General features: G+C 36.7%; 1 protein-coding gene across 1 annotated transcript in view; it reads right to left on the reverse strand.

The window, feature by feature from the left end:
* alk (ALK receptor tyrosine kinase) overlaps nucleotides 1–24,922 on the reverse strand; it is a 438,375-nt gene that overhangs the window by 130,840 nt on the left and 282,613 nt on the right. Inside the window, exon 4 of the mRNA XM_017477116.3 lies at nucleotides 17,197–17,398. Coding sequence (XP_017332605.2) covers nucleotides 17,197–17,398 — 202 coding nt within the window. The remainder of the gene's footprint in view (nucleotides 1–17,196; nucleotides 17,399–24,922) is intronic.

Raw genomic sequence — 24,922 nt, forward strand, 5'->3', positions numbered from 1 at the left:
AAGCCCAGTTTCTAGGAGGTACACCTTTCAGGGTAAGGAGATGACAACAAGCCTTCATGTTTTAATTAAAGGTGGGATGTGTATATATTAATTTGAAATATAATGTATTTCTTTACGGTTGCAATTTGCAAGGATTCTGTTGGCTTGCTGGGCAATGACTAACTCTGGGAAAGCAGTAGGCACTCTGAAGAGCTTGAGGTATTGAACCTGTTCATTGTTGCAATGTTGTGGATAGGTACAACAAGGTTGTTATTGCACTGGCATGGTCACTTCCAGTTGAGTGAAAGAGTGAAGCAGATGGTTGCAAGCATACATAGTTGCTAGGTGAAGGCCATGCTCTGCAGAGTAGAAATCAGTACATTACAACAAACAATCATTTGTAGTGGTCCCACACAGCTTTGCAGACCCTGTTTGCCAATTTCAGCCATTGGTTTGGGGGTTGGGGGGTGTCACTATGAGAAAATTTCTTGTTGAATTGACCTCAGTTTGCTGCATCAGACATTCTTCACTTTTCTGTCCACATTCTTTAACATAATAAGTTAAAAATGAAATTAAATAAACAACTAGTTTACATAAATAAATAAACAGCTGCTTTAAATTTAACTTAAATACATTTGAGTTAATCAGCTAATTAACTCAAACACCTGCAAAGGCTTCCTGGGCCTTTAATCTCTCAGTCTGGTTCAGTACACACAACCACAACCAATTTTCAGATGAAAGCAAATTTTGCATTTCATTTGGAAATCAAGGTCCCAGAGTCTGGAGGAAGAGTGGAGCGGCACAGAATCCAAGTTGCTTGAAGTCAGTGTGAAGTTTCCACAGTCAGTGATGATTTGGGGTACCAGATCTGCTGGTGCTGGTCCACTGTGTTTTCTCAAGTCGAGAGTTAATGCAGCGTCTACCAGGGGAATTTAGAGCATGTCATGCTTCCATCTGCTGACAAACTTTATGGAGATGCTGATGTCCTTTTCCAGCAGGACTTGGCACCTGCACACAGTGCCAAAACTACTAGTAACTGCTTTGCTGACCATGGAATAACTGTGCTTGATTGGCCAGCCAACTCGCCTGACTTTTGTATTGACACGTATTGTCAAGAGGAAAATGAGAGACACCAGACCCAACAATACAGACCAGCTGAAGGCTGCTATCAAAGCAACCTGGGTTTCCATAAAATCTCAGCAGTACCACAGTCTGTCTGACTGCTTCCATGCCACGCCGCATTGATGCAGTTATTCATGCAAAAGGAGCCCCGACAAAGTAAATCAACATGCTTTTCGGAAGGTCAACATTTTTGTATTATAAATTCTATATTCCAATATTTTGAGATACTGGATTTTGTCTAGGAGCTGTAAGCCTTAATCATCAAGATAAAAAAAGGCTTGAAATATTTTACTTTATGTGTAATGAATCTAGAATATATGAAAGTTCCACTTTTTGAATTAATGAACTTTTCCACGAAGTTCACTTATTTTTTTAAATCCACGTGTACAATGCAAATACAACACAGTGAAAAGTCATTAACAGTAAATTCAAATAAATTCAAATAAATAAAATTACTAAAGAAATAACAAAATAATAGTATGCATTAATACTATTATTATTAGTAGTAGTAAATGAATATTGTGTATATATATATATATATATATATATATATATATATATATGGCTACTTCATTTGTATAAGAATGAGCCCCAGGGGCCAATGAAGCTACTTGCTTTACCTGAGCATCACAGACCACCAGTTTTAGGCTAAAGCAGACCTCTTAACAAAGCAGACCATACTACATACACAAACCAGATATACAATGACCAAAAAGATGTGAAAGCTATGTCAAAGTCCCAAAAGTCTATATGCCATGCTCTAATTAATGCATTTAAGGCAATTTATACAAAACACACACTTCCCAAAGTCAACAGAATCTGTCTCTTGTGTGAAGCCTTTTCTTTTTGAGCTCTATAAAGTTACCTAGATAAAAAGCATTCAGCTCTTCAAGGATTTGCATCAGCAGCTTCAACTTTCTTTAATAAATCTTTCCCTCAATGCTACATGCCCGTGAGATCTGTCTACTTTAAAAAGCCTTAACGCAAATTTCAATTAACATAGGGATTGTGTTCCTTTTAACATTTGAAAGGTTTGAACATGACAGAGTTGCTCTCTGAAATCCCCACAAATATTCAATTTCTAAAAAGATAGATCATTTATTAAGCTGACTTATTAAGATGCATGAGCTGGAAGCACAGTGCTGCAATTAGTTAACAGCGTATATTGTACATAACAGCTATAATTATGTTGTGCACTTTAACACTGATTTACAACTACTTACACAGAGTAATTAAGCCTGACGGATGTCAAATCCCATTTCTGATCAAACTAAAAATTATGCTGTAGGCAGAACCACAACAACATTTTAAACTCATATTGATAGACATCTCCAACATGCCAAATTTACAAATGCAATAGCTTCAAATTGATTTATCCAGATTAGTGCTTTCTCTATAGAATGTTGTCATGTCTGACATAATGTCAGAAACATTTTCTTAATTACATTTTGCTGAAGAAAATCCAGACTTCACAATATTGCACTGAATAATACACAGTGACTGACAGTCATTGATAATACACACTAGGGATTTAAAGGAATATGAATACATTATTCAGAATGAACATATATTATGAACAGATAATGTATCAATGTAGGTTTTTTTTTTTTGGACATAAAAGTAGAAGTGTGCAACCTATAGTTGTTATTTGCAAAATTACCAATACCTTATTTACTATTTTCTAATTAATAATGATTTACTAATTAATTGATTTATGTCCCAGTTAATTTATAAACAGGTTCTAGGAAGTATTGGGTCTAAATGAGATAAATAACACCTGATCAATATCAATTAATATAACACATTATTTCTAAATGTGCAAAATAAATAACAGTGCTCATTTGTGCAAATTAATACTATCAAAGGGCTAGAAATAAATTTGTGGAAGCCTGTTTCTTTAAAGGCAAAATTTTTTAAAAAATCATATATTAAGTCTTAACGATGAGAAGCTAAAAACCGACAGCCTTATTAAGAGATGGCATTCAAATATTTTAATAAATATATAGATCATTTATAAATACCTTAAATACATTTATATATATTTATAATATTTCTTTTTCTAATGTAGCAAAGACCGGCTTCCATATTAATCTGATGCATGCTTTATAAGATCATAGCTTTTTCTGTGCAGAAAAAAACTGTAGAACAGCAAATTCCTACACATTGACAAAGGATTTTTTTTTAGCCATATGACCATTTATTTCAGCACTTTTTAACTTCAGTATATAGTATGCTTATTGGCCACTGCAAAAGGAACACCTGTACATGCAGATACAGGTTGTGGGCTCAGTGATTTGAGTCTCTCTTGTCTACACAGAATGGTGCAATAAATAAATAAATAAATAAATAATTCCAGTGAGCAGCAGTTTTGCATGCAGGAATGCGTCACTGATAAAAAAAAAAAAAAAAAAAAAAAAAAAGGTCAGATGAGAATGGCCAGGATGTCTCTAGCTCACAGAAAGGCTACAGTAACTCAAACAACTACTATTTACAACCGTGGTGTGCAGAACACCATCTCAGAATGCACAGCAAGCTAAAACTTTAGATAGATGTGCTACAACACCAAAAAACCTCATTGGGTTCCACTTTTGCCAGCCAAGAACAGGAATCTGAGGTTACAGCGGGTATAGGTTCACTGAAATTGGAGTGTAGAAGATTGGAAAAAAACATCGACTGGTGTTTTTGTATGGTGTTTCTGCTTGCTCAGTAGTCATTGCTGATTTAGTGGTTAGCATGTTTGCCTTGCACCTCCAGAGTAGGGGGTTTGATTCCCGCCTCCACCCTGTGTGGATGGATGGAATTTACTCAGATTTAGTAGTTTTACCCACAGTACTTTCTAAGAAATGTTGGTCCATATTGCATTTCTTCATGTTGTCATTTAGAAACTTATTCTTTTTGAATAATACTCAAGACACTCTATAAATACACATGCAATCTATTAAATTGTGGAAGCAAATTATTATCCTTTGTATTGGATCTTCGACTGATCAGAACCTGAAACTTTTATGTGGCACAACATGTTGTCCAGTGCACTTACTGGATAAAAATAAACATTGACTAGTCTTGTTTGAACTTGATGTGCTTGCATATTTCACAACTGATTCAGTTTGATGTCCAGGTTAGTGTATATGTAAATTTAGTCTCAGTGTACCGGTCAAACTTCCTCTCCTACTCCCATGTGACTCTAACTGGAATCATACTGCAGGGACAGAATGAGGACAGCTACTGTAAGTCTGGGAACATAAATACCTGCACCCGGCACTGTTTGCAAATCTTCCAGCTTGCACATTAATGGCATGCTGTTGTGTGTCTCCATATACATCAAGAGTCTGTCCCATAGCATCTACTAATTTAAGCTTCTTGTACGGGTAATCAAATAAAATAAGGGAAACGTTTAAGTGCAATGCAACTTTCAGCTCCTCCAGTGGCAGTGAGGGCAGTGGCATCAATGTTGGAGGAAGCTGATTTGCATATGAAACGATGGGATGCGGATGATGGCTCGTGGGAGTCCAGCTACGCAGCCGGAGGGTAGAGGGAGACAGGAAAGCTCATCCAGTGAGGAGTGGCTATTTACACTTCAAACATTATCATTCCAAAAAAAAAAAAAAAGAGCAAGTATGAAAAAGTTCTCTTGAATCATATTGTGCCACCTGGCCTTGACAAAACATCCACAATCCACAAAACTTTCACTTTGTAATGGCTGAAACTGATGACAATTTTATTTTGCTCATGCTCATCAAGTCTCCTGTGTCTCTAAGCAGACGGTGGCTTGTCACTACTCATTTGACTAAATAGACCCATTACAGCCCACTGAGGCAAAGAAGGCAGATTTAGGGCACTATAAGAAGGGCGCTTTTTATATATAAATATATATATATTTTTGAAATTTTTGACTCCTACCTCCTAACCCTAAAGGATTACATAAGAAACGGCTAATATATTTATTTAAGGTAAAGAATAATGGCCAGGTGATGGCACGATGTCTCAATTTCCATCATTAAATCATCATTAAGCAGTGCTCAGCTTTGCGATTCAGAGTGGTATGAATGAATATGGAGCTTCTGGCGCTTTTCCCAGACTCTGGCAGCCGGTGTTGTCCCGAACCCATCGGCTCTGCTGCCGCTGCCATTGAGTTCAACAGCAAGAAGTCAGCTTTGGCAGGGGTTAAATGGTGAACTGAGGAAAAAATGGCAGAAGAATTTCAATATTCTCTTGATTGTATTTCAGGGTCAGCTATATAATATTTAAAATCACTGCAGATCCTCTTGAATTTGTCATGTTATTTGAATCTGTTTCAAATTGAGCAAATAATAGGAATTTCTTTGAGCCAGACAGAATGAAATGAGTAATAATGTACATTGTTATTGGACAGAAAAATGTATAATTGGATTTAAACAAAAAGTGGGTGTGGCCAAAACTTTTTTTTTCCATGAACGTAGAAGCCTCTGACCTGTACAACTTCCTTTTTTTTTGTTGTATCCCATGGGATCCAAGTCCTCAGATGCACATTTCTAATCTCTAACTTTTTAGCAAGCTTTCTTAAAATAAATAAATCATCAAATAACAAAAAAATTAATAAAAATAATTACTATTCATTTACTAAAAGTAAATGATTACTATTTTTTTTTAGAAAGGACATTTTATATTTGTTTTATTAAGGACACTGTGAATTTCCTTGGAAATCTGTTATAACTTTGGCAGTGGTGGCTCAATGGTTAAGGCTGTGGGTTACCCCTCAGGTTGGGGGTTCAAGCTCCAGCACTGCCAAGCTGCCACTGTTGCGCCCTTGAACAAGGCCCTTAAGCCTATCTGCTCCAGGGATGCCATATCGTGGATGACCCTGCACTCTGACTAACAAGGTTGGATATATTAAAAAATAATTTCAGTGTGCTGTAATGTATATGTGACAAATAAAGTCTTCTTCTTCCCTTCTGTGCCATGTTTTTCCCAAGTGTATTTATAGGGTCTTTATGTTCCCAGATAATAGCTGCAGGTCGAAGCCTATATGTCAGAGCCATAACATCCAGGATGAAGGAAGCAGGAGGTAGTAAATGGGTCTAATAGTATGCAGGAGATATACAAAGAGTCAAAGACTCTGCTCAGAGAGCTATTATAAAGTTTATATGCTGAATTGAATGTAAACCAGAAAAAGAAAGCAGTGAAAGTAACGTGTGATGCCAGCCTTGAGGGTTCTGCCAGATTGGTTAGTTTCTGTAATGGGGACCTTTAAGCTCAAAGGACTCCAACCTGCTACTTCACTCTTATATATTCCTCTGAGGAGGCGTATGAGTCGTTTAAAGGTTTATGGAAGTGAATTATCGAGTTTTAAAAGTCTATAGCAGTCATATGGGTAGTCTATTAACCTTGGGACCTAAAAGCCAACAGCACTGATCCTGTCCAAACAATCTGAAGTCATTCCATTCACACTGTCTCAGTGCTTGACCATAATAAAGCCATATCCATTATGTGGACCAATCAGAATCCTGGAAGGAATATGTAGATAATAATAAAGAAAAAGATGCATGTGACAAGCAGTGACAATTATTTGACCTTGAGAAAAAATAATGTGGCATTTTATTTCTTCTATTGGTTCATAATTGTATCACATAGGTTTAGATCTAGGACAAGTAAAGCCCCTGACCATAAACTGTGTGTATATTGTGTACATTGTGCTAGATCCCATTATAGTGAAGGAAAAGCTGGAGCAAGGATACAAATCCCCTTGAGATAGGCTTACACTTGGCCTCCCACCCTCATCTATTCCACCAGTGTCTGCCTTAAGACATAATGTATGTAGAAGTAGTAAACATTTGCTGTGTTTTACACTAAGGTTCCAGAGAAATAGGGCAAGTCCTTCTCTAGCTGAGCTAGCAAAGTGCTTTTGAACCTGAGGTGAAATTTCTTGTTGAAAATGTACAATGGTTGATGATGAACTTGCCCACACAATTACTGTTGGGTCACATCACAGCCATATATAGTACATGTGCAGTACATAGTGAGATGAAATGGTGTTTCTCCCAAACCCAAGGTGCAAGATACATATATGACATACACAGTGCTGACAGGATATATAGTGCCCTGCACTAATATTGGCACCCTTGGTAAATATGAGCAAAGAAGGCTGTGAAAAATTGTCTTTATTGTTTAACCTTTTGATATTTTGTTAAAAAAAAAATCTATCTGCTCTCATGGATATCAAACAATTGCAAACACAACACAAGTTTATCCAAAAATATATCTTTGTTAAATATATGCGTGAAACAATTATTGCCACCCCTATGAATTCATATGAGAAAAAATATATTTTAAGTGTATTCCAATTGATATTTAAATTTTTTTTAATACACCTGGGTGACTAGGAACAGGATATTGTTCCACCATGACTTCATGTTTCACAGGGGTATAAATATGAGGTAACACATAGGCCAAATCCCCTTAGTCATTCATAATAATCAGTAAGGCCAAGGAATATAGCTGTGATTTGTGGCAAAAAGGTTGTTGAGCTTCACAAAATAGGAAGTGGCTATAAGAAAATAGCATAAGCATTGAATATGGCAATTTCCACCCATCCAAGCAATAATTAAGAAGTTCCAGTCAACTGGAAATGTTATGAATCAATCTGCAATTGGATGTGTGTCTATATCGTCTCAACGCACTGTGAAGAGCATGGTAAGAGTGGCCAAAAAATTTCCATGGATCACAGCTGGAGAATTGCAGAAGTTAGTTGCATCTTGGGATCAGAAAGTCTCCAAAACTACAATCTGAAGTCACCTACATCACCACAAGTTGTTTGGAATGTTTGGAATGTAAGGAAAAAAAGCCTCTACTCTCATCTAAAAACAAACTCAAGCATCTGCATTTTGGCAGACACTACTGGATCTTCAAATGGGATCAAGTTCTATGCTCATATGAAACCAAAATGCATGCAGGGAGGCAGGCATGAGGAAACAGTGGGGGTGAACAAACAAAAGTGCAGTAGAGCCAAAAAACAACACCAAAACAAAACAAAAAAAGCCCCACCACTTTTAAACATGACTATAAGTCATCACAGTAACCATAAGGTCCATGGCTGAGACTATACTGGACATTTAGTATAATGTATAGTGCCAGTGCAGTAATGGTTATGATAGCAACCTGAGAAGAATGGCATTTAAGGGATAGTGAAGTACTGTAATGAGTCATTATAGTCAAAGTGTCGGTGTGTTGTAAAGTCAGTGCAAGTTGTAATGAATAAAACGACGTGTGCATCATTATTGATTTCAATGAACTGTGCAGAGGGGTGGAGGGTGTTACTTGGTGGTGTGTGTGAATGGGGCAGAACAGTGTTCAAGAGTCGGACAGCCTGGGTGCTGAAGCTGTTATCCAGTCTGGCAGTCCTTGAAAGGATGCTACAGAACCTTCTACAGGTGCAAAGTGGCAAATAGGTGTTGGGAGGGGTGGGAGGTATCGTCCACAATGCTTCAAGCCTTGCGGATTCTGTGGGAGTTGAAAATGTCCTGAACAGAGGGTAGAGGCATGCCAATGATGCGTTCAGCTGTCAGCACTATCCTCTGTAGCATCTTGTGATTGGAGATTCCCAATTCCCAAACCAGAAAGTGATGCAGTTGCTCAGGAAACTCTCTATGGTGCCTCTGAAGAATGTGCTGAGGATAGGTTGGGGGGATGTTTGTCTTCTTCAGGCGACAGAGAAAATGCAGGCGCTGCTGGGCTGTCATGGCCAGGGAGCCGGTGTTGGTTGACAAGGTGAGGTCTTCCGTGATGTGAACACCAAGGAATGTCGTGTGGTGCTCATCAGTCTCTCCACTGGAGCCAATTTTGACTTAAGGATGTCCTGAAGTCAACAATCATCTCTTTTGTTTTGCCAACATTTAGAGACAGATTGTCATTCTGGAACCAGACCGTGAGCTGATCTACCTCCTCTGTGTATGATGTCTTGTCACTGTCAGTGATGAGGCTGACCACTGTGGTGTCGTCATCAAACAAGACTATGTGGTTTGAGCTGATCTGGCATATGATTCCTCTTGTAGCAACAACTGGATGTGTTTACTGCTAATGAAGTGTCTCACTACTGGAAAGGAGAAATCCTTCATTTTGATTGTGCAAAGGTGCTTGACTAAATGATCAGCATTTTGGTCCTGTTGGTTTTCCTAATGTACTGTTGATTGCATCTCTTCCAGGAAAAAAAAATAATAAACACCTCCTCTGATGATCTAGGGTCTGTGATTTTAGTGGCCGTATTAATATATTTGCATGTAAAACATCTTTACTGGTTACACGCCTCAGTACTAGAGTTTTTATTTCGCAGACCATTTAATTAGCTTCTGACATGGTTCCTTAAAAGGGGGATAAAAAAATCCTTTGGATGATTTGAGGGTTTTGCATAATTTAAATATTTTAAAGCAGCTGGATTTAAAAATTTGGAATCTTTTCCACTCTCTGGTGATACATGCTATTGCAAGCCATTTTGTCCACAAATTAAGCTCATGACTGAAAGTGTCAAGTCAATATACATTCAGAGAGAATGTAAAGCTGCCTCCCAAAACCATAAAATGCAAACTACATAGTATAGTAGTAGTGTAGTATAGAAGTAAATAATAATGACACAAATTGTGTACTGACAAACTAATTAGTGAGGTAGTATGCAGTTTTGTATTTAGGACTCTGTATGTAATTATCTGCTTACATTGCCTCACTATAACAGAACCACTGTGAGAACATTAGTGAGTATCAGTAAAATAACAAAATTGGTTAATCTGACATTGAAGATGGTTTGCACACCTCAAACACAGATAGAAATAAGATAACGCTAGCTAGCTTTCTATAATACAGTGCAAAGAACAAAACAATTTGTAGGTTTATTGCCCAATCTTTGTTCTGATTTAATCAGTTTTCTATATATTTTCTTTCCTAACCATCCCAAGCTGGATAGTGTTAGCATGCTAGGAAGACAAAGCACAAACAACATAAACAGAGGGGAAGCAGATACCTTTGATGAAATACTCTTTCTACATATGATAGAGTTTGAAATCCAAAAATACAGTGAAACAGAGAAACGCACAATCAGCTCCTGTTAGTCACAATTCTATCCTCGCTTTTATGAGAATAAATTAGCTGACTCTCATTCACTAGCTTCTTTCTAAACTAGAGAATAAATACATGCCTTACCTGTTCCGCAAGAAAACCCCTATCATTCCTGAATCCATTTTCTCTTATATTTTCAACCGTGTCACTCACTCTGAATACCATTTGTCATTCTCTTATGCTTTCTCTCCACTGATTGGCTGCCATCTCTTGCCTGTCACTGTAATCAACCTTCTTTCATACCTAGAGTTGTAGAGTGATGACATCTGATGCATTATTTTTCTATTTTAAACAACTACAAAAATCCTATGCACTGTAGCTTTAAATATACTGTAATTTCAAGCACTACCACTAGCAGTGTATTAACTCCCATTAGTTACTGAAAAGAGACGCAAATAAGTAGCAACATAATGCACCATAATACAGATGAGTTCAATTTATTCAAATTAAAAGGATGCAGTATATAATTTGATCTCTTCTGTATGACCACACAACAACCTTGTAATTGCTGAAACAACATAATTACACTATATTAGAATTTTATTTAATATCGGCATTTACACACAGTAGGTTGCAGGTTGTGCATAAAGTTTAAGATTCCCCTGGAAGGCAGTCATTGATTTTGAGTGAACTCTTTGGGAAATATACAAACTTCTTGAATCACACATGGGTTTAGAAAAACTAATTTTAAAGGTCTTAAGGGTTTAGTGATATATCATTAAGGCTTAAAAATGAATTTAGAGGCATTAATTCCACATTCTTGGATAAGCAACTTAATCATTAGAGGGATCTAATATATGAAGATTAGATTTAATAGAGAAATAAAACCACATGCAGTAAACAGAATAAATATTCTCACTAGAGTCTTACTATGTTAACTCATGAACACAGTACCACACACATTTGCTACTCCCCATTCCATCCTTATTCTAACAGTGGACATCACTGAGACATAAGCATTGATGCAGGATTCTGCCTTTAACAGAATCAAATATACTTTCTCTTTTTGACCTTTGACGCTAATTTCTCAGTGGGGATTTTATGATTCGGTCTCTAAATGCAGTTGCATTTGTGTGTCCGCTGCTGGGAATAAACGTCAAGTTAATCTTGTGACACAGAATACCGCAGTGAGGCCACATCTTAGTTGCTGAGGTGCTGAGGTGTTCTGCGCTTTGTGGCGCATATAATCCTTGATGTGAGAACAGCCTCCAGGGGGTTTCCATTTACATATATACTTAATTTTGCCTGTCTTTTGCCTATTTTGCAATATTGTGAATCACCTGAATCATGCTATAGTGTAGAAAGTTAACTGGAAGCTTTCCCAGTTTCCCGGAACTTTACAGACTAGAGTTTTGTTGGAGAGACACATTTGAGAAGCTTATTAGGTGGCATTTAAGCACTTATTTAAACTCAGTTCATGCATATGAGTGATTCCATGGGGGGCACACGGTGGCTCAGTGGTTAGCACGTTTGCCTTGTCTTGCCTTGGGGGTTGGGGTTTCAATTCCCTCCACGCTGTGTGTGGAGTTTGCATGTTCTACCTGTGCTTCGGGGGTACTTTGGTTTCCCCAGTCCAAAGACATGTGTTGTAGGCTGACTGGCATTTCCAAATTGTCTGTAGTGTGTGTGAATATGCCCTGTGATGGGATGGCCCCAGGGTCATCCAGGGTGTCCTACACCTTGTGCCCCGAGTTCCCTGGGATAGGCTCCAGGCTCCCTGCTACCTTAAGCAATGCCGAAAATGGACGGATGGATGGATAGATAGAGTGATTCCATAACTAGGGTGTGATTTAGCCCCTGCAACTCTTAATTTTTAATTATTTTTTTTTGTTAGCATTTTCAACAATGAATCTAAGAAAATATGCATTTATTCATTAAAAAAAAAAAAAAAAAACATGTTAAATAATCTAAGGCAACAGTTTCTCATTTTACAAGCATCCATTGCTGAAAATGGCTGCATTTTGCTCATGGATAACTAACTGAATTGAAGGTAACAGCGTTGAGGGGTTTGTTATAGGGTAGAATTAGTACATGCAAACAAATGTGGTTAACTAGAATCCATGCTAATGACATGAAGACATTAAGCATATTTTAATTATTTACTAATACATTTTTTTTTACAACTTTCCTCATCAGTGACCGCTGATACACATTACCATTAAAAATTAAGAAAAAAAACGAATATGCAAACTTATTGTTCATCTTCCATGATCTTCAGGAAATTCAGATGATGTAAATTCCCGTTGAACACGACTGTGGAATATTCCAAATATGTTCAGGTAAGAGAGCTAAATGAATGTAATTATTATTTTTTTTTCTTCCATATCTTATAATGGATTTTGAATGTGAAATGTTAACATTGAAGTATGAACATAGAATAAGTATTTCAATGTAAAAATGTAGTTACAGTCGGCTGTAACAGGAAAAATGGGGCAATTTGCCTATGTGTAAAATGTAATTTACCTTACCGTTAGTGTTATATCAACAGGACACATATGGCACCACAACTGTAGAATCACCAATCAAGTATCTTCATTTAAAAAAAAAAAAAAAAAAAAAAAAAAACCTTCACATCCATCTATCTACGTTTCCAACAAGAGCACTTTCAAGAAATGTGAAATTTTTGGAGATTTTTTCTTTTTTTCTTCTTCTTCTGTAGCTGTGTCACATCACCATTATGTGACTAAAACAAGCAGTGTACCAAGATTTCATAATGTTTTAACATAAATCAGTCAGGAAAGTGCCAAAATCTGTTGGAAGAAGGCATTTTTACCTGTTGCAAGTGTTATGAATTCCTATAACTATACTGCCCTTAATAATATGAACGTGAGAAACAAATACTGAATGTGAGATGTAAAGCATGTAAACACCCGAGCTGAAAGAAGTAAATGTGATATTAGTTTATCTTTTGTCTGGATGCAAATACAGGGTTCAGTTTAACAAAATTAGGACACACAAACCTAATGAGCAAGCCAGTAATCAGAATCATGAATGAGGCAAATAGTTGATCTAAAAATGGGCTCATTATGACCCCTGAAATTTATTAAATATAGAGGAAACATATGAGAGTTTTGTGTATAATGTGAGCAGTAAAACTAGTAATATCTTGGTCAAATCTAGCAAATATGTCACATATTAATGTGCAATGTGACAAGTATTACTATCTCATAGAAACAGCAAATATAAGACATGTCCAGGAAAAAAAAAAAGTTGTGATGCACTCGGACTGGAAAGTCTTTTGCCCTGTTCAGTGCTTTAAGTGAAATATGGCCAAAATAGAGAGATGAGAGCATACAAAGAGACTGCAACTCAGCTGAGCTATTTTTGCCAGCTTTTTCTTCTATTTTTCACTGTGTGCACTGAGCTGCGTGCCCCTATGGGGAGGAGGGATGTGGAGTAGGCGGGAAACTGCTGCTGACTACAAATGAGAACAGCAGCCTTCACTCTGATCCCATCAGCGACAATCTATAAACACACTTTTCCCTAGACACAGAACTGTAACATGTAATGAAGGACATGATACTCGCTTCTACAATGCACATGATAGCATACATTAATGAAGAATTATGTAGTGTAGTTTACATGCCATAACAAATTGTAAAAGAAGTAGAAAGAGGAGCTGGTTTAGACTAAAACCAGAGCATTGAACCCTGCTTCATGAGATTTAACACCGTGTCTTCCTTTTACACCCCTACATTCAAGGCATTAAGCAGGGAAGTGTGTGGTACACATACCAACATAGTTACTAGGTAGAAATACTGTATGTATATTCATCCTATAATACAACATGCTTAAACAAGCAATAATTAGATTGATACCTTAAAGTATATGCAAGTTATCCCGGCTAAAATGCCAGTTTAATTGTCGATATAATTTAAAACATTCTTGTCAATATAATTTAACATTCTTTTACCTGCTGCCTATTTTGTATTTAGCATTTTGCCAAACCTAAAATGTCACACTTGAAAAGCAGAATCAGGGGTCTCATTTATCAGTCACATGTACACAGTTTTGTATGTATAAAATGACCATTAAATCAGTCTTTTACTGGGAAGTTGTATACCATATGTGGCTATTTGGAGTGGTTCATTATGCAAATGTGTTATTTTGTGCATATAGCCCTAAAATCACCCTTTCAATGGGAAGATGTTTACCATATATGACAATTTGGTTCTTTATCTTTATTTTAATCAAAATCACCCTTTTAAAGGCATCATATAATGATTTTTAAATGTTTTTATACATTCATTATTTTGTTTATTGGGTGCAATAGAATAGGTTAACATGCTCAAACATGTTCAAAAAAGTCATTATTTGCCATATATTGTACATTATTGGAGTACCTCTATTCCCAGGCTGCCTGAAACACTCCGATTTCTTCAAAGCCTCTCCTTCTGAAAAGCCCAGAGTACTCTGATTGGCCAGCTGATCCATTGCATTGTGATTCGCCAAAAACCTCAAGCATTTGTCAGAAATGTAATGCCCGCTGGGTCAGCCTCCAAAGCTTCTAAAGCAATTCTAGGCTCCTAAGCAACATGTCGCTTTTATCATATCAGTTTGAGCCAAAGTCAGATTTAGAAAATGAGAGTGATCAAGCAGAACCAACTTTGCATAATAAACTGTTATAATATAAATATAAACCGTTTCAAGATACAATCACAACAGCCGCTACAATCAACGTCTCTGTCAGACCATCAACATACAAACAAACACTCACAATACTGAGGCAACTTAGAAAACTTTATCTAGCATGTTAGCAGAGGTCTACAACTGATCCCTGGGCCACAACACAAAACTCCGCATTTGAACAGTAAATAGCAGATATTTCATATTTACAGGTTTTGATTCAGAAGTGCAAGATTGTCTGAGCAAAGTGGGAATTGCCCCACTTTTCAGGAGTAGCCTTTGTGTCCAGCCTGCCATGTACTCTCCCAGGTTCAGGAAGCTGTCCTTCATTAAATGCACTGTGTACAAGCAAACATTTGGGGTGTACTGCTCAGGAACAGCGTTATAAATAAACAGTAAACAATGAATCCTAAATTCATCCGTTTTTGGAAGGCTAAACAAAGGGGTTTTGCTTTCAGACCAAAACACACAGCATCTCCATGACATGGCGCCTGAATTCACTGAAGCCTCACCTTGTTTCTTCATACCTGCCTTTGGGCAGGATTATGCTAATAGTGCACGCTGTGACCTAGACGATTGAGGAAGTAATATCTGGACTTCAAACTACGCATTAGATAAACTACATCCCTTTGGGGGAGTCTATGAGCTTTGTGTCTTTGCAGATCTTATACATGCACAAACAGATACATTACATAACCAAACAAAAGGAAAACATTAAAAATCATGATATAACTCCTTTTAAAGAGAAGACGTTTACCACCTGTGCTTCTTTATATAAATGTGCATATAGCCCTAAAATCACCCTTTTAGAGGGAAGATGTTTACCATATGTGCCAATTTGGGTGGTTCTTCGTGTAACTGGGGTGTTTTTGTTGGTATAACCCTAAAATCACCCTTTTAAAGGGCAGATGATTACCATATGTCGTGATGTGGGGCAGTTCATTATATGCTGTAAATGCGCTGTTTTTGTGCATATAGCCTTGCAAATCATAATTTTTAAAGGAAGATGTTTACCACATATCGCCCTGCTTAAAGTAAATGAGGTGTTTTTTGCATATATCTCTAAAATCACCCTTTTATAGGGACATTGTGCATTATATATGACTATTTGATGTGTTTCTGGTTCTGCAGTACCCCCAGTCCTGCACATTTGAGTGTTTTTCCTGCTCTCACAGTTGATTTAACAAATCAGCTAATTATCAATTGAAGTGGTTGTGTTAGAGAACAGAAAACACAAAAATGTGCAGAACAGGGGGTTATCAAAGACCAGGGTTGGGAATATGTGCCATATCGAAATGGTTCTCAAGTAAAACTTTTTTGTAGAAATCTAAGAATCTTTAAGTATATAAAGAAGGCCTTGTAGAAACTATACTGTGAATTTTTGTCATATAGCCACATCTATAAGACTCCATGGATTTATATATAAGAATTACAGTGACAGTAAATCTAATTTAAAATAGACTGCCCTTTCAGGTTTTGCAAAATGAATGATATTTTTTGTTCTTAACACCAAGGACAGTACTGGAATGATGGAACAGAATTCTTCAAAAGATACAATTTACATAATTTTCATTCTCATCAAACCATTTAGTGACCCTTGCGCACTGTGGAGAGGGGCAGGGTCAACCTGGAAGAGACCATTCCCATAAGGATAGACATGTTTCATCATAGGATAAAGGTGATCAGTCAGCAGTACTGATTTGGAGTGGCACTTTACTCCAATGGGACAAGTGGATTTTTCCTTTAGAATATCACCTGACCGTATACATATAGCTTCAACCCTATAGAGGGTTACAACTTTACGGCTCAATATCTTAAAATCTTAGAACTATTAGAGAAAACATTATAAATGTTATAAATGCATTTCTTTGACGTGGAATCCACATTCCATGAAACATCTTTAAAATGGCTGCTTACAGTTGTGCCACATCTGACTCATTATATGCTTGATAGCTTACAGTATATGACCACATGTATGTGGAAACCTGACTATTACACCCATTTGTGGACCTTTCCCAAATTTTTGCTAAAAAAAGAAGGAAGCACACAATTGTGTAGTTTGTCTTTGTATGCTGTAGCTTCTTGCCCAACATCATTACCTGAACTCACCTATGCTCTTGTGGCTGGATGCACACAAATACCCACAGTTCCAAAATCTAGTGAAAGCCTTGCTTTCACATGTGTGAAACACATGTGCATGCTGTTTTGCAACTGCATAACAGAAGCCAATTCAACAAAAAATGCAAAAGCTAAAGTGAAAAAAGTAAAACAAGTGCACTGAATAAGCCATTTCTGATTGAATTGTGAGTTCTGACCATTTCAGATTCATGATTCAGATAGTGAACACAATACAGCTTGAGTAGAAGTTTGGGATGCTGGGAAACTCACCCTGTAATGTGGGGAGGTTCAGTGGTCAGAAGAAACAGTGGTGGTTGGTCCCTCTCAATGAGCCATACTTTGTAGCGCCCTTTTTGCCTGGGGTGCAGAAAGACAGTCACCTCCAACCCACAAGGTCGATAGATAGAATGAAGCCATGGACTGAGAACCCATGGTCCACCCACAGCCGAGCCATTCACTAACACAAAGCGACCTGAAAATAAAACAGCAAAAAGTTAAATGAATGCATCTAGTAATAAAAGCCTTTCAGAACAGATTTTCTTTTTATTTGTAAAGGATCTGTGTTTGCTCTGGGCATCTCAAGCGAATGTCTCACTCTGGACTACTGGTGACTCCAAATATGAAACCTGGAGCTCAAACACCAAAATTTGCACACAGAGCCGAAGACATGACTGGGGGGGAAATGACAACACCAAAAAAAAAAAAAACTGTAAGAAAGAAATAATGAAAGAGATGGGGAGAAATCAAAGCTCTCTTTGTGGGCTTTGATTTGCAACTCTCTCTCTCTCTCTCTCTCTCTCTCACTCTCTCTCACTCTTTCTCTATCTCTCTCTCTCTCTCTCTCTCTCTCTCTCTCTCTCTCTCTCTCTCCCTCTCTCTCTGATATATTCAGCTCCTTCAGTCAGTAACTGCTTTACAGAAAGTGGGGGAAAGAAGAAAAGCAAAAGGCCAGCAAGGCCTTCTTTTGAAGATAAGAGAAATAGAAACATCATCACTAGAGACAAAAAATATCCAAATGTCCCATATCCAGTACTCAAACAGTATCTGTAGGCTGTATCTTTCTTTTCCATCAGGAGTCATATCAATCATTACAGAACTGCAGCTTTGTGTCTCTTACCACAAAACCACATTACCACATTTACTCTTCTGAAATTTAGATGAATTTTATCTTTCATTCTTATTTTGTTTTATTCTAACTGGATTCAAACACAGCGGAACAGGTAGCCTCTAGGTTCTCCGGTTTCCTCCCAACCCAAAAATCATGCCAACATGTGGACTGGATAATCTATATTGCCCCTAGGTGTGAAGAGGTTCAAATTCAGACTAATGCTTGCATTAACCTCACAGCTATTCAGAAATGCAAATAAGAAGTCAGTGGATTAACAGCATAAATAATTACTGTTCTTACAATGAAGCAAAGCGTTCTTTTTTTTTGTTGTTATTTAATATACATGCAGTACATAATATCCTCTTCAAATTCAATGTCTTTTGACTTTTTACAGTAATTATTTATAAATATGAACAAAAAAGTATGTATTTCTAAGCATAAAAATTATATTTAAAAAAGGAACTGCTAGGGGAAAAATATTCAAACAACACAAAATACCACATTAGTACTTTGATGCAAAACTGTCGTTAGCAATTACAGCTTTGTGAAATCTACAGAAGAAGTAATTAGCTATTTGCAGCATTGTCATTCAATTTTCGCCAATTCCTTCTTGCAAATCATCTTCAATTCCCCTGTGTTTTGTGGATCCCTCTGATGGACTCAATTAAAATTTTAAAAATCCTCCACGAATTATCAATGTAATTCAGGAGGTTTGGCTAGCAGATGTAAGACCTTCTTGAGATATTTTGGCTGTATGTGCGTTGTTGTCTTGTTGAAATGTCCATCTTCTCACCAGATTGAATTTCTAGGCTGATGAGATTAAATTCTCCTCTAATATGTCCTGGTACATAGCTCCATTCACGTATCCTTCTATCCTTGGAACTGTTGAAAGGTTTTATGTAAAACCCTATAACAGAGTGTTTCCCTATCCCAGGTTGTGCCAAGCAGAATCCATTTAAGAAAGCTGAGAACATTTAACTATCCAAAATACCACTTAAGAGTGTAGTTATCAAGAAGGTTAATGGTAGGAGTAGGTAGAAATACACAGTTTGAATCAGAAACAGCAGATCAGAACACTACAAATGTTAATGCTCATGTTTCTGGGAAGAAAGAAAAGTGCGCATGAAAATATTTTCCAGACCAATTTCTTCAGTCCAGGTTCCACAAATGAGGCCAATTTATGAATCTTTGTGAATTTATTTCAGGCATTTTGCAATTTAAATGCAGACTTTTAAATACGACATGGTGGGATTTTCAATTTGGTAGGTTAACATAGTTGGACAAAAAAAAGAGAGAGAGAGATACTAAATCCAGAGATATAAAAAGTGGCTGAATTAAAATGGTGTCTGAAATGCTCCAGGGGACTAAGGGAAAGGTAGCCTTAATTGTACCTTCATCAAAAAGAGTTTTTACACTTTTATTATGTTTTTCTCAGGTTGCCTCTTATTTCCACTTACCACTACACTCTCAGGAGCACAGTTTAGCTGGAGCCCATTACAGGCTGAGATCCTATGTGCATGATTCACAATACACTTCAGAGAATTTGTCAGCTGGAGCATGAGCTGTTCTAGGGCATTTTCAGGAAGTTCCACAGGCTGCACAATTCTATAGATATGCTGGCTGCACAAAACACATCATGCAGTAAATACAAGTTCCTATTAAAGCTTTTAGAAAAGTCCTCTTATTGGATAGTGAACATACTAGCCACTGTAAATAATTAGCAGAAGATTCAAAATTGATGGGACACTTAAAAATACATGAAGTTGAACATTGTAAAAAAGACAAGGCAATGATTTTGAAATCTTCTAAAACTATCCAGTTTCAGCCAGCCTGTGCCCACTGCAGTAGCCTCAGATTCCTGTTCTTGGCTGACAGGAGAAGAACCTGATGTGGTCTTCTGAACTTTTAACTCATCTGCTTCAATGTTTAACGTGTTGTATATTCTGAGATGCTTTTGTGCTCACCATGATTGTAGAGAGTGCATATTTGAGTTACTACAGACGTCCTGTCAACTCAAACCAGTCTAGTCATTCTCCTCTGACCTCCCTCATCAAGTCATTTCTGCCCACAGAACTGCTGCTTACTGGATGATTATTTTTATTTTCCACCATTCTATGAAAACTCTGGAGATTGTTGTGCATGGAAAAACAGCAATTTCTGAAATACTCAAAAGAAATGTGTACAAATTCAAATGCCTGATTTAGTTCACTTTCATACAAAGGAAGAAGAACAAGAAACAAACATTAACCTCACCCATAACCTTGATCTTACCATTTCTATCTTTTCATAATGCTGCAAATTATAATGAATTTGTAAGCATGAGTCCATGTTTACTAGGACAGAACCATCTTTAAATTCGGATGATATTTATTACAGCACATCCTTTGAAATACATCCACATTTATCATAAGATAGGAAGTAAGTGACTTACTACTTACTTATTATTTATGTATTACTTACTACTTGCTATCAGTCCAGCCAACTGCTACAAGACAATTTGCTTCCTGAGTGATATAAATAAATAATAGTGAGTGGAATGAATGAATAAATAAATAAATAAATAAATAAATAAATAAATCACCGGCAGGAATGCACACCTCCTCATTCCTATGCACTATTACAAATTTAATCAGCACAAAGCTTTATCTTGACAGACTGCCAAAAAAAATAGTGCCAGTGTTTGCAAGCATTGCATTTTGCACAGAAAACACAATGTAAATGCTAAATTGAAAAATTAAGTACTGATATATATTGTCCACTGTAATGAGAATCATATATTTACATTTCATTTATCATTAGCCGAGTTTTAAATAGATCACAGCATATTACTAAACTGGGTTTGAATTGGCTGGGGAACAATTAAAAGAGGGAAAATAAATTTAAAGCCAAAAGCATGACTTAACAGCCACACACAAACAACTCCCTCTAGTGAACCTAAAGAAATATGTAAAAACACCCTAAACCATGAAGTTATTTCCAAGTGAAAGTGCAAATTAATTGCATTTTCTTTTTAGAAACATTCAGAAGCCTTGTTAATTGCCCAAGGAAATGGATAAAGCACTCAGGCTAGACAAAAGAAGCCATGTACAAGTTTATATTGCATTAAAAGTAATTTGCACACTGAAACTCCAAGCGAAACTGGATTTTTCAAAAGAGTAACAATATGTATTGTCAGAGCCTTACTAAAGAGAAAATTATACTTTCACCTAGAGAACAATATTTAACAATCTGGATGCCAACAGGAATAAACGATAAACTCTTTCATGTGAGACAAGTAAGGGTAAAACATGAACGAAAATAATCAACGGTGGTGTGGTGTGTTGTCTTTACCATCTCCAAATTTTATTATTTTTCACAGCATGTCATAAAGTGTTTTATAGTTCTTATACTTTGAAAAAAACACTCACTGAATTTACTTAATTCAATTGCATACATCGGTTCTACATGCGTGACAATTCAATTTGTTTTCTTGATTTGATCATACATTTTTGGTCATACAAGCCCTGGAATAAAATCAAGGCTGGCATGCTCATCCAAGGCCAGGATAAAACCCAGGTGAATTGCAACACTGTGAATTGCAACATTACCTGCTACACTATTGTGTTGCACATGACAATAACATTAATTTAACAGTATTGTTATTTCTTCCCATCAGTGCAAACATTGTTGTGAGATTTTAATGGATCACGTTAATACTGCGTGAATTGATCACACTCACTCTACATACTTAAACTAGTGATTAGAAGCTCATTTAAATTCAATTTAGTGTAAGCAATGTTATGACATTTTGATGAAAAACGAAATATTTTAAACTATATGTAACATGTTCTGTTAAATCTGACAGACCACATATTCCTTTTTTTCCAACTTGTAGTTTTTTTTTTTTACTTGTAGTGTTGAAATTAATAAGACAAAAATTTACTGTTACCAAGAAAATCCAAAGTCCTCTTTCTGAAGTAGTAACAGCTTTACATACTGTTACAAAGTACTAACACTGCAAACTCGTCATGTTTTCTGAAGATTCTCAGCTCAAAAACAATGGGGGACGAACTCTCAGCCAACTTCTGGCTACAAATGTAAGTAGCTTATTATTGTTGTTGTAGCTCTTAACTGATTACTTATGTTAACGATTTTTAACTTTATTTGACGTTCTATATACGGTTTGTTTTAAGTGTTTAATGATTTTTTTTTAATCCACTAGCTTGCCTATGATTTTGCCTAACCTATTGTGACAAAAATAAGTGAGATTAAGCTAACAAATTTATATGACATATAAAACAATTATTTTTAAGTTTTTAATTTTTGGTGAAGTTTTACAATGCAAGTACGTAGTCCTGTTGCCGGAAATTAAATTATCAGTGTCCCAAAGTGTAGTGAGCCAGGGTCCTTACCGGTGCCAAAATTCGTGTACATGATATACTGAGTCACTACCTACTGAAGTAGGGTGCTGGTTGAGACATAGCCCTTATATACTGTAAGAGTGTAAATGGGTCCAGGTGTGTAATCAGTAATCAGGTGAATGTGAACGTGAGAGAGTCTGTAGTGGCTGGGTTTTGTAGTCATCAGTGACCATATTTGTAGGCCGTGATGTATTCTGAGAATTGTATTTGGACACAGATTCCGGTATAGACATGACAATTAAATTTAAACTTGTGATGGGTTAAAGTGCTGAAACCTTTGCACTTGGAATGGCCAGGTCAATTTAACCATTATCAGTCCACAGAATTCTCTAGACTGATTTTTTCATTCATTCATTTAGATCTCAGATCTCTTGTTTCTATGAACTACAAGAAAGTAGTAATTAATCTAAAATTATAGCATGCATCTACATAAGGGTTAAAAAAAAAACATTTGAACCAGTGTTTTAAAAGTGGACTAAATGATTACTAGAAATACCTTTTTGTATACCCTTATTAAGATCTTTCTCAAATCTGAGTGAAATGGGTATCTTTTAAAAACCCAATTTATACTAAAAGGCAGACTGCTGTGTGTCTTTTAAAGATATGAAGAAATGAGACTCATAAAAAGCTCTACTGTGTGGTCATGCTCATTACACTGATCACACTACACTGTTTTATCTTCCTGCTCAGGGAGTACTCAACACCTGTTTGTTTGATTCATATTTGCTGCCTTTTTTTTGCTTCCCAGATTCGGTGCCTGACACCAGGAACCTTTGATCTCCATCTGTCTCTGTGATGTCCGAAACAAAAGGCCATGTCAAGCACAACAAAGAACGGCAGAGGAACAGCAGCAAAAAAGCACCAAAAGACACTCTCAACTCCATCTCCAGAGCTGAGATTTAAAAAAAAAAAATAATAATAATGTAGTGTCAGAGCAAACAACTAACTGAATGCCTATGGGACATCATGTTCAAAGTCTTTCTCCCTCTAATGTTCACTGAGACAGCACTACCACCACAAATACTGTGTGGTACACATTCTTTGGGAGTCTGAGAGAGAAAATAACTCACTGAAACAGAAGAATTTCATCCTGAATCTAACCATACTGTTAGATGGTACTGGTAGCACTACTGAGCCATTCAATCCAGCCTTGAAAGGAGATCAATAGTGTTGATTAACAATAATTCATGAGAAAAAGATGATTTTAATCCATCCATTTTCTATACCGCTTATCCTACACAGGGCCACGGGGGAGTCTGGAGCCTATTCCAAGGGACTCGGGGCACAAGTCCCCACAGGGATTTGGGGCACAAGGAGGGGTACACCGTGGAAAAAGTACCAACCCGTCACAAGGCACAATCACACACACATTCACAAATCCTTTCACACACTACGGACAATTTAGAGATGCCAATCAGCCTACAACACATGTCTTTGTACTGGGGGAGGAAAGCGGAGTACCCAGAGGAAATCCCATAAGCACGGGAGAACATGCAAACACCGAGCACATGGTGGAGGTGGAAATCGAACCCCCAACCTCAGTGGGTTGAATTATTTTTTTATTTAATAATTAATAATTAATATCTAGCTACCTATTCATCCACTGTAAAATTTACATTCTTGGAAACATCACATTACAACATTACATTCTTAGGAAACGTTGCAACAAAATCATCTTCATGAATGAATAAAATTAATTGTAAAATATTTTTAAAACATATAAGAAATATATGTTTAAAAATAAAAGTTTTGTTGCTAACAGTGCTGCAAATCCATTACATTACTATAAAATTTCCTGTGTAAAAATTGCAGATTGTTTTTTTTTCTTTTTTTCCAGATAGTTTAGACCCTATATAGCAATCCATAATTTTTTTTTACAGCAGAATGAAGAAAAATGCATAATGCGTAACAATGTGCATTAAACCACAAACTGCTATGAACAGAGGTTCAATATTGTAAACAAAATGTACTACAGGTTCACCATATTTTAATGTAGTATTAATAAATAATAATCATATCCTAATAAATAAATAAATGTATAAATTCTCCTGAAAATTTAATTGAATATACAAAGGGTCTCTGACCCAGGGAAAATGATCGATTCAAACATGATGAGTTCCCTAGCAGTGCCTGTGGCATCATCTTAACTGTAAATAGAGCTCCAAAGTCAGTTACAATACCTGGTTTCTGCCATTTTCTCAGGCATTGCAGATCCCAGCGACACATGACTGGTGTCGTTTGGAAGCTACTGAAAAGAACTGTTAAATATTGTTGTGTTACCATACAGCCTATAATGCATGTCGGTCAATCCAGAGCTATCTGTCGGCATGCTTTCTCCACAGGTTGTGTAGATTGTTCAAACAGTGCAACTGCAATTGCATTAGATGCATAATTAATAGAATGCGCAAATACACCATGTGAATCATATATTTCTCCAATGCACATCATCACATTTCTACATCTCGATGCATCTAAGCACTTCTGTAAG

The sequence above is a fragment of the Ictalurus punctatus genome, chromosome 9, assembly GCF_001660625.3.
Source record: "Ictalurus punctatus breed USDA103 chromosome 9, Coco_2.0, whole genome shotgun sequence".
In the NCBI taxonomy this organism is placed as follows: Eukaryota; Metazoa; Chordata; class Actinopteri; order Siluriformes; family Ictaluridae; genus Ictalurus; species Ictalurus punctatus.